At 39.9% G+C, this 11,848-nt stretch overlaps 1 protein-coding gene across 1 annotated transcript; it reads right to left on the bottom strand.

Annotated features, from left to right (window-relative positions):
- Positions 1-2,111: 2,111 nt before the first annotated feature.
- On the bottom strand, positions 2,112-11,456 carry hand2 (heart and neural crest derivatives expressed 2). The gene is made up of 2 exons (XM_074628198.1): positions 10,214-11,456; positions 2,112-3,608 (listed from the first exon to the last, which is right to left on the bottom strand). The coding sequence occupies exons 1-2, from the start codon at positions 10,850-10,852 to the stop codon at positions 3,483-3,485; spliced, it is 765 nt and encodes a 254-aa protein (XP_074484299.1). The 5' UTR covers positions 10,853-11,456; the 3' UTR covers positions 2,112-3,482.
- Positions 11,457-11,848: the final 392 nt, after the last annotated feature.

The raw sequence follows: 11,848 nt of genomic DNA, 5'->3' as shown, positions 1-11,848 counted from the left end.
GCCCCTTTTTGGCCCCTGATCTAGAAAAATCCTAGATCCGCCCCTGCTCCACAAATAAATAAATACACATTACGAATAAATGCGAATAAAATTGAAAAAATACAAACTATCAATTCAAGGTTTTTTTTCTAACCTGAAAAACCTTTTTTGTAATTTTCCCATATTTCCTTGGTTATGATAACGCTATACTCACATCATGACACAGACGCTTCACAGTTGAGTCCAATGGGACAAGCAACACAAGCGCCAGGAGATCCAGACTGGTTTCTTACAAATCCCCCACCTCAACTCAGTTATCTAAATTGCTTATTTCAGTGGGAAAACAAATTAAATGTTGTAATCATTCACTGCATTGAAAAACTGCATGTAGCACAACCATGAGAAATATGGAAGTTCAAAGAAGAACCAATGCTATTAAATGGAGGCTGGGACATGGCCTTGGGCTTTGGGGTATGACACATGTGCGGTGTAACTGGAGTTGCGATGTTGGAGGGTTACAGCAGATGGCCCTAGAAATAAAGGGATGGTGTCTGCTCAGGTGCTCTCTGGGTACGCTCGGCCTGACGGAACTTTTTGGGTACGCTCGAATCGGCTCTAATTGATGGCGATCAATATACAATAGAACGTTTTCAAATAGAAATGGTCTATTATTAAAGGAGTAGTTGAAAATAAGAAAGTTTCTACAGTAGCCCCCCAAGAGGGCAAAACCAGACTCTGTTTTGGGCCGGAGTTGATAACGTTACTCGCTGACGTCGCTGCCGCTCTCTCTCTCTCTCGCATCACCACTCACTTCCCACATACACACACACTCTAAGCACTGGCTCTGCTCCAAATGACCTATGCAACAACCGGCTAATGCCGACAACTGTAGTTCTCCTATGCTTGGCACATAGGAAAAATTTCAGTTGGTTGCAATCTACAACCTCACAGACAGATCCTACACACTGTTCCTTTAAAGGTCATTTCAATAATCGTAATTGTAATTCTCACCCATAAACTAGGGTATGACACCCTCCCTGCGGAAGCCTCAGTGAAATGGAGCAATCATCATCAGGTTCTGTGATCGAGGGCCAGCTATAGTGAGCCTCTCTGCAGACCAGATTTTACAGCGCATGTGTTGTGCCCCCAATGCAATATGAAGCTGTGACATATCCTCTTTTAACTGTTTGTAAGATCTGATGGAGGTTTACATTGAGCAGTTTGAGTTGGGTAATAACTGTAATATTTGACCTTGTGTATTTTTTTGTGATGTTAAAGTACCATCGCCCCTTGTAGTTACCTCATACACTCCATGTAAGGCTGTGTCTAGCAGGGCCTATATACTCTCCATTGCAAACCCAAAGTCAGAAAAAAAAATATTGCCTGCTTAAAGGCCTAATCTGTAATTCAAATGTACACAAGGCACATAAACGGTATATACCTGCTATCACTTTGAAATTGATTGTCAGGTCCTTTAATACAAGGTTTAACCCTAGATAACAACTAAATCTGAGTTATTAATGTTGCTGTTTGTGTACTCCAATAATAGTTGTAGCCTAAAACACCGAAGAAAAACCCTCATTTTCAATTTGTCAATTGACAAAAAGTATTTCTAGTATTATATTAGAAAGTATGTAATTATGTCAAACTCTTAAATTTTACTTGTGAATAACTACTAAAATTTAAATTAGTCAAGAAAGTGGCTTTTAAAAAAAGGAAATCATGAGGAGGCAAAAACAAAATTGTGAAATAAAGTTTATAAGCCTACACCAAAAAAATTAATTATTTGTTTTTTCCCTGTAAAAAGGGAACCCATTTAAGATGTGATGCACACTTTCATCTATTTTGCGTCCCTGTCCACAAAATTCTATAAATCTAGGCTCAGTTTTTGTCATGACATAAAAGTGAGATTTTTAGATGATCTTTTTTTGGTTATTTCTTTTGCCCGAGCCCTACTGCTGACCAACACAAAAAGGCTTTAAGGCTGATGTGTTTTTTTCCCATAAGTACAAATGCTCATCGAAGCTATATGTGGATAATTTTCCTTTTACTTCTGAATCATTCTCAAACCTTAATCAATTTGCGCAGGATAATATACAGTCTGACCAGCTGAAAGTAAGAAATGAGCCCAGTTTGCATCAGTTACCATGTAGTAACCAGGTGGTGGTTTATTAAATTCATGACACTGTTTACATCCCACATAAAGCATTATTTAGACTCCCACCACATCTTCATACCACAACATGGACACTTCGTCATCATGGTGACGCCTTTACATTTACAAACACTAAATTACTCAGAGAAAAGAGAGAGAGAGAGAGACAGAGAGAGAGAGAGAGAGAGAGAGAGAGAGAGAGAGAGAGAGAGAGAGAGAGAGAGAACTTCATATACACCTTGTCGTTTAATCACAGGTCAGTAGATGGACCTAGAGTTGTTTGGGTCCTTCTACCGGCCGCATTGCACATAAATATATTCCGTTAAATAAAGCAGAGAGCACGTCAACACCCCTTTGCGTGTGTGTGTGTAATCGTGTGGGTGGTGTTGGTGGCGAGGGTTGGGTGTTAGAGAGAGAGAGAGAGAGAGGGAGAGAGAGAGAGAGAGAGAGAGAGAGAGAGAGAGAGAGAGAGAGAGAGAGAGAGAGAGAGAGAGAATGGGTCCGCCTTTATCCCCAACTCGTTGTGTTTTTCCCTCGACAGGAAGAAGAGAACACTCCGTTCACAATTTGGCGCTGGTGTGACGCTACTTTGGGCCTTTTACACATCTGGCTGAACACAACCTAAGAGCTTTTATAGACCAGTCTTTAATTCTGAATACATCCCCATCCACCAAATATTTCATTAGAGAACCGGAGAGTTATATCTTAGCAAAGCCCTGAGCAAGGTTGGTTAAATTGGACTAACGGTGCTCACATGTTTTTAACCGGTTCATCCACTTTTAACCCAAACAGCTGCTCTGACGCACGCAGGCTTATATGTGGTCCAAGCCTGTAGACAATGACTGTCATGTATATAAACCTATCCAAAAGTTCCCACTGATGTTGAATTATAGAGAAATGAGAATATTTCTATTTGGTGAATCCGTAGGCTGAATGTTTTTTTTTGCGTAAATGTTTTTTCAATTAAATTTTTTTTAATTTTTTTTAATACCGTTGAATGTGTGATATTGAGTGTTTTTTTTTTTTTCTGGAAGTAGGCTACTATTGAAGGGAACCCCGGGTTCAGGTTGAAACCCTGGCACAGCGCGCTGAAAGATGAGGGAGTTATTTTGTCCAAACTGATGGCCACTTTCTTCGTGTCTCCCCATATAGCGAAGTGAACAGGAGATACAGCGTCCAACCTCTAGTTCCAGAGCGATGATGATGATGATGATGATGATGACTGCATTTACAGTTCATCAGAGCGCGTCATTATTGTCCCATCACTCTCTTGGAGGACAGAGCTGGAGGATGGTATAAAGGGGGCTCTCGCCTGGCAGGATGGAGAGATGGATGGAGGGATTGGTCGCTACTGTTTGAGCTCCAGAGCCCAGACATGTTGAGGCCACCCTGTCCGTCCTTTACTCTTCTTATCGCCCGCTGACGAAGAGGATGACGATGAGGATGTTGATGATGTTGTCTTCGGGATCTCCACCTGCATGCAGATGACACATGACATGTATATTGCAATTTATATTATATATATTGATCCATGTTTAAATCATCTATTGTATAAGATAAAAACATATATGGCAGCCTTTTTGTCACCATGGAAAACTTCTTCTGTCTTTGTCACAGTTGGATTAAGTTCTCGAAAAGGCCGCTTCATATATACATATATTTTACAACACAAACACAATCCCTAAGAATCGATTCATCGTTCCAATAACTGGATATTATATATGTCGACCCGTACAGATATGAGAGTGCACCTATTGGTTTTCATGTCGCACAAGAGTCCATAATGTTTGTCTGTATTTTGTATTTGGGACAATTTGGTTAAGTTTACGCACGTCATGATGTTTCTATAGACAGGCCTATACCCGTAAGACTTATTAACAACACACAGAAGCATAACCTGGAAGACTTGACAAGCTCCACACTTTCACATGTAGCCTATATATGGCCACCTGCCTACTCGGGTGTTCGGGTATAACAGCAATTGATAGAAACTTTTTAAATGAATTAATTTTCTGTTTTATAATAGTAAAATGTTCAAATCTGCTTCTAAGCGTATACATGTGGACGCTTATATCTATAACACATTTCCTGTCAACCAAAAAGTGCAAAAAGTGAAGGATTAAATATTGTAAAGAGCAGGATCAGCTATCTTATAATGTTAGATACATTATCAAATTATTATTATTATTATTATTATTATTATTATTATTGTATCTAAATGTATTATATTATTTTCAGAGCCTGCTTGTTAAGACTTGCGGTTTCCATCTGCCAACAGCTGTTCCTGAAGCCATATTTAGCCTAATCAAAAATAGATTAATATAATATATGGTAGAATATAATTATAGCATTATATATATACGTTTTTATTTAACGATGTGCGCAGTTAAAAATATATTTCCTTTTCCACAAATAGGCTACACGTACAAACGTACGCACAAGGAGAGTGAAATTACATCTCCTCTACCTCTTAACTGACTAACGTTGTCCATATAATAATAATAATAACAACAACAACAATAATAATAATAATAATAATAATAATAATAATAATAATAACAATAATAATAATAATAATAATAATAATAATAATAATAATAATAATAATAATAATATTAATAATCGGACTCCCTGATTGAAGTTAATTTGAATAGTGGACTGAGCAACAAGGCTTAAAACGATGAGGCAATCCCAATATGCCATGGTAACGTCAGTATAAGGACCACATACAGGCCGAGTTGGGAAATAGTTAATTTAGGAATATTTTTTAAATATTTAAAAATGGAGTGTGGCGAGTTGTTACTTTGACATTGTGCAACCTGAGAGAAGAAGATCCAGTGAACATCATGAATGGACTTTGTGACTTTGTCACTGCAGTGACACCTGCTGCTGGATGTAGTCATCCTTATTCATCCTTATTCAGGGATCTCCAGGATGTGCACCCGCTCCGACTCATCATTTTTGTCTATATACTTCGGACGTCATAAAAAGATGTGACAACGTAATGTCTCCTTGGTCTCAGTGAATATAGCCCCCCCACCACCACTGTGCAGCGGTAAACCTCTGTTCAGTCCGGCAAAACACACTATAATCCAGCATCCAGTCCAGTCCTCCATTTAAACCTGAGCGCGACTTTGAAGTCTAGTGGCATGTGAGGAGGCCTCTTTCATTCTGCAGAGTGAGGTATAACATATCAAACACACCATCATCTCATAAAACATGAGCCAGATCACATGCTACACATGGAAACGCATCAATCTGAAAAATGTTGTTCCATTGTACTTATTCTCGATACATTTAAATGTTTTTTAAAATGTAGGTTTCTCTTACCGTACGTAAAGTAGCGTAATAAATTTGAATATTTTGCTTTTTTTTTTCATTTGTCACTGAGCAACAATTTTAACTTTTAAGGGGTCCTGATATTTGCAATTTACATGCAAGAAATGACAAAAAAATAAAAAAATAAAAAAGATGAATGGCAGAGAGCTCAGCGGTTCAAGTTCTCTCAGAAATTTGCGTTTAATAACAGTTTGCGTCAAACGGCATTTGAATACAGGGTTTAGCTCTCCATGTGAGGAAAAAAGGGGACGCAAAAATATATCGACCTGACTGGCAAACATATACTTTTTCGGTCCAGGTGCGATAATGAAGCTATAAGGTCCAACAAACAGGAGGAGGCTGTGCGTAAAGATATACAACTCTACAGCAAACATCCAAACAAGTTCATCTCCATTCTTCTTATTGTCGTGTTCTTTTATTTCATCGTCTTTTGGCCGCAGCATGCGTCATCGGCCCTAACAGCACGATCTGTTCTTTTCTCAGAATAAAAAGTATAAAGTACTAAAATACTTTTTTTGTTTTTAAATGTGCTTTATAAATAAATTTGGATTGGATTGGATTGGAAAGGGGATATAATATGTCAAATGTTGAAACAACAAAAAGGGGCAGTAACAACAACAACAATAAAAATTAAAATAAAAATGGATAAAATACTAACTGGATCTGTGAATAAGGAATTATGATTTGATACTAGCATTACTTTGTTATTATTCCAGTCATGTCACCATTATGAATTAGCCATTTATAATGTCATTATGAGAACAGATCATTTTTTCCAAGTCATATTATCATTTGATAAACATCTAAAATGTGGATCTAATTTAATAAAGTCAGACACATTTTTACAGCCTGTACTATATGAATAAATATCATGTACTCTCACAATGTGCTTTTAATATAGTATATAATGCCTCACTACTTCAACTAACACCACAGGCCTGCTAAATACGTCAACAGGCTAACAGCCAGTATGATGTTTATATTAACCCAATAGGGCTTTTTGACAGTGTTCTATTATTTATGCACACTTAATTGAAGGATTTTTGAAGGTTGTTGCAAAAATACACCAGAGTGGAGACACCAGTCTCCAGTCCCAGTCACTTGTGGAGTCCAGGCTCTATTAGTCTGCAGGCTACATATCACTAAAAGTGATACATATCACTGTCTTTCCAGTCAGGCTGCTGAAAGCAGCACTAAAATTACAGCTCTCTATATCCTGCACATTTACACTATATCACCTGCAGTACCAAAAATGCCACCAAGCTGGACACAGAGAAATCAAGAAAAACAGTTTGTTTTTCTGAAAAATTGCAACAAAATGCTGCGAATGTGTGCCCTAATTCAGTCAGCAGGTCTGCCACCAAAGGCTAATGATTTTATAATGTTACAAGTCTAAATCTTTCTAACCAAAACAAATTCAGATAATGATCTAAATTGACATTTGCAATCAGTTTGCTGCATGCACTGTGAACTTCAAACCATGCACATTATATTTCATTTGAAACATGAGATAGCCTAAAATAAATAAAAACTTTGTCTTTGTTAAAACCCAACAGCATCCTCTCCCCGCCTCTATGAAGTCCATTTTGCCCAAACTGGATCATGGGATCATTCCATTGTAGTACAACAACATCCACACTGAACCAGCCTGAAATAAGCCATACTGTATACATAGCTGTAATCAGTTGCACAAAACATCAAAATCTTATGGATTGCAAACAATCGATATGTCAATTCTCTCTTGCACACACAGAGTGTAAGATAAACTCAGTCCCTGGAATGACTGAGTTTATTACCTCAAGTCCCCTCTTATTTGCAAGCTTAGAGGTCACCCTCTTAAATACACTTTAAATTCACTCATGGGTTAACCACTTAATCATTAATGTAAGAGCAGACTGAGGAGCACAGGCGACATTGAGTGCTTACTTTAGCTACACTGAGGGGTAAAACTCACTAAGTTACTCCTCTGGTAGGCCTACATGTTTCATCCTAATAAAAAGTTAAGGACTTTTTAACACAAATTAAATAATTCTTTATTCAACAGTAGTATACACATATATTTGAAACCAGGACTGGAGTAACATGACAGAGTTGACATGAGTTATTAACAGGACTACATCCTTCTATTAGTGATTGCAGTTTGAAATGTGAGGAAAAATTGCTTTCTGGCTTCAATTATGCACCACACTTCCTATCGGGCAGCACGTTAGGCAACAGACAGGAAATAATTATTCTGTTCGATTCTCTTCTAGTCTAGTCTGACCTGCCCTGTATATAATCAGGTATGTTTGTCTCTACACACATAATGTATCTGATTTTAGCTCTGGGTAAGGTATAAGATGATGGTCTATAGCCATTTATCATGAGATAAATGTAGTGTTAAAAAAACAACAGGCAGCTAGTTTTGTCAAAGCATGCAGAATCAATGCTTAGTTGTGTTTGCATGTAGGAAATAAAAAGACTGTAAAATATGACCTTTAGCCAGTGATCATACAGAGGATATGTAACTCAAATACAAATAAAATTGCAATTTCATACTACTAGCTACTGTGTTTGAAAGAGCCCAGTTCAGATGGATTTAAATCTCTTGGATGTGCCAAACAATAAATCCTTAGCAACTGTGGGACCTTGTAAAGCTGTAGCCTATAGGATATGGGCAGCATATAGAGCTGATGTGGATAATATAGCAGGCTGTAAGAAAGACAGCATCAAAAAGTAGTGCTAATAGCGGCGGGTCCCCATGGCTGAACCTGGCCCCTCCTGGCTCCAAGCTGTCTGAGGATGGCAACCAATTTTCTGGCTCCACTGTTATAGAGACTTTATCATTTGGACTATACCACTATTGTGTAAAATCTTTTTTTTGTTAATATGGTTCAACTGTATATGGGGGATACATTCTTTTTCCTTCAGCAATCAATGGTTAAGGAGTCAAGTGTCAATTATTAAAATGGGTAAACACACTTATATTTGACTGTTTACTCTCTCTTTAGCAGTCACCCCATATGCTTCATTGGCTTTTTCAAATTCCTCCCCCAAATAAATAGGGCTGTGAGATTACCCTCCATTTGGGTACATGTGTTCCTGCACAGGAAAAGCCTGTTGCCATGTTGGTGTTGCTGTTTACTTTTTTCTCTCCTGTGTAGCCTGTTTTTTTTTTAGCTGGCTTTCTACCAGCTCTCTGGCCTTGGTAAAAAATGTAAAACATTGAATGTAGGCCCAATGTCATATTAAGTTTTGGACGTCTAAATGGTCTTTGAATGCGTGCAATGGAGTCTCCATAACGGATGTATATAATTGCATATTATATGTATGATTATAAAATAATCATGTAAAAATAAAAATCTTACAGATCAACAGTTTACTAATTTACATGTCCATATTGTCATGTGCTTTGGCACAAGTGTAAACTAGCCTACTGAGAGTTTATAGATTACATTCATCTTCTTCTCAATGAATCAGAGAAATATTCGTGTCTTGTTATTGAATCTCGGTCAAACTGGAGCCGCCGAGCTCCTGCTAAAACTATATTTATTGTGCCATTTTTGTCATGATGCAGAAATATTTATAACCAGTCTGTCATACACCGACACATCACGGAGGACTTTATCCTGCCACGGACAGCTCTGCCCGGTCGAGTCAACATAACGGGATCCTTTCAGGAATAACCTCGTTTGCACATCGCAAATGTAAAAGCGTGATGACCCACCAGCACCTTTAAAATACGACCGATATATATATATATATAGTCAGTTGACACAGCCTATAATACACAAAGCAGCATATTTTACTAGCCTATAGTAAATTATTTTTGAACAATTTGCTCTTTATATGCACAAAAGAGCAAAATTATAATTTGAATTAGAATCATTTCCATATAGTGGATTATATGTCCTTAAGTGTTCTGTAATCAAATATTTTTTTTTAAATGCTAAATTAAATAAATTAAATGAATGTATTCATAAATTCTGTCCTACTAAAATTGTCTAATTATTATTAGCATTAAACTGTATTTCCTGTCGGACGCTGCCTCTTTTCTGACTACCAGCAGAACTATAATGAAGAGAAAGTATTTTACAGGATGTTCAACTGTGACTTTCAATCGTTAATCTTCGTGAGATAAACCATTGAAAGAAGCCAGGAACAGGTCTAACTCAATTTAATAATAATAGCAACAATGAATCATCTTCCCTCTTCTCCAAAAGACTATGAATTTAGGTCATGACTCATGTATTAGTTTTTCTTTTTATTCATTTCTAAAAAAATAAAAAAAATAAAAATAAAGTGACTACAATTGCCAAAGATCGTAAGTAAGTTTAGACAAGTTAACAATCGTATTATGGTTTATTATCTCTCCATCACATAAAAAGCTAGCAGCCTAATTCACTTTTTTTTTTTTTTCCATTACTGGCCTGTAAAATGAGTCTATACTCCTCAGTAGAGGCCTTTAGCTCCAGACCCAAAGTAGATCCTCAAAAAACTATTAACAGAATATGAATATGTGGAGAGCCTGCTATAGTGTCAGCTGTGGACTATAAATTGCTCCTTTATTATAGTTTAACCCAGAACATATTGTGTTCTATGTCAGCATGGATCATAAAGCTGATATGAGCTATCTGATGGAATTATTAACTCTTCTGTTATTAAAAAAGCACCACCGGTGTTCACATTCATTATAGGTCTCCCAGTATATACAGGCTCTATATATATATTATATATGTAATGTGTCTGTGCTGCTCTTACCGCCTCTCTCTTCCTCCGCTCCTCCCGGGCCTCCGTCTTCTTCAGCTCGGCCTTGAACGCCTGCGTGTCCCCGATCTGTCCGTCCTTGTCCAGGATGTCCATCAGGTAGGAGATGTAGCTGGTGGCCAGCCGCAGCGTCTTGATCTTGGACAGCTTGGTGTCTGCCGGTACGTTGGGGATACACTCCCGGAGCTCCGAGAAGGCCGAGTTGATGCTCTGCGTCCGCCGCCGCTCCTTCCGGTTGGCCGTGGGTCTCCGCTTCACGGGCCGGGGATGTCCGTGCGGGTGCATACCGACCACCGTGGCTCCGTTCACCGAGACGCCGCCGCTGGCACCGGAGCCCGGCACCAGGCCTCCGGGTCCGTAGTGGTGGTGGTGATGATGGGGGTGATGGTGAGAGGCGTCCAGACCACCTCCTCCGGTAGACCCGCTGTTACCATGGTACTCTGGGCTGTAGCCGGGCGCGAGGCTGTACTCGGTGGGAGACATGTCCGCGTGGCTGATCAGCCAACTCGTGAAGTACGGAGGTGCACCCCCGGTGTCCTCGTGACACCGACCGGCCGCCGCGTGCAGGGAGTAGTGGTGGCTGTCGTGATGGTGCATGACCGGGTGGTGAGGGAAGCCCGAGACCAGACTCATAGTGACACACACACACACACACACACACACACACACAACACACACACACACGCGCGCGCTCAGAGGTCCTCTGGATGCTGCAGCAGTGCGCGCGCCTTCACTGCGCTTTAACGCTTGTCCAGAGCAGATGTTTGCATCTGGAGTTATCTACCAGGCAGCAGCTTCCGACACAGAAAACAGCCTCCCGCCTCCCGGTCCGACCCGGGACGATCCGGTATTCCGTGCAACAGCAGGCTGGACCCGGGCTAGTAGTCCTGTGGCCTGTATAGGCCTGCTCGGTTCTGTCCAAAACAACTCCTCCTCCTCCTCCTCTTCCTCCTCCTCTAAGACATTGTTATTCTCCCTCTTCCTCTGGTTATAAAGTCATGCAGCGTTTATATCCCTCCTCTTCTTCCTCTTCTTCTTTTAGAAACTCACTCTCACAGTGTGTAAAGCCTATTCCTCCTTCTTCTTCCTCTGCAGCCTACTTCCTCTCATCCTTCCCAGTTAGCAGCTTGTCAGCCTCAGAGCCGTTTGGCAAGGCAGGACCAGTCTGGGCAGCTACTGGGTCACTACTGGCTAGTTGATACTGAGCTATATGGTAAAGCCCAGCTTGTCTGGATGAGAGAGAGAGAGAGAGAGAGAGAGAGAGAACTAGAGAGAGAGAGAGAGAGAGAGAGAGAGAGAGAGAGAGAGAGAGAGTGAGAGAGAGAGAGAGAGAGAGAGAGAGAGTGATTTACTACGTCATCTTCGTACCGGGGAGGAGAAACTGACTTCATATGAACCAACCAGAACCCTCCTCCGTCCTCTCCCCTCCTCTGGCCCCGTCTAAAGGCTCTGTTTACTTCTCTTTAATGTCAATGGGCCTGCTAAGTAGACCTGCTGGCTCTCTCTCTCTCTCTCTCTCTCGCTCTCTCACGCGCGCGCGCGTACGCACGCGGGGGCCACGCGCACATATGCACGGCAACAATTGGCTTTTGTTTGTTAAGTATTTTTTTAAAGGTTTTTTTAACAAAA

Source organism: Sebastes fasciatus, chromosome 3 (genome assembly GCF_043250625.1).
Source record: "Sebastes fasciatus isolate fSebFas1 chromosome 3, fSebFas1.pri, whole genome shotgun sequence".
In the NCBI taxonomy this organism is placed as follows: Eukaryota; Metazoa; Chordata; class Actinopteri; order Perciformes; family Sebastidae; genus Sebastes; species Sebastes fasciatus.
This window is presented reverse-complemented; position numbering and strand designations above follow the sequence as displayed.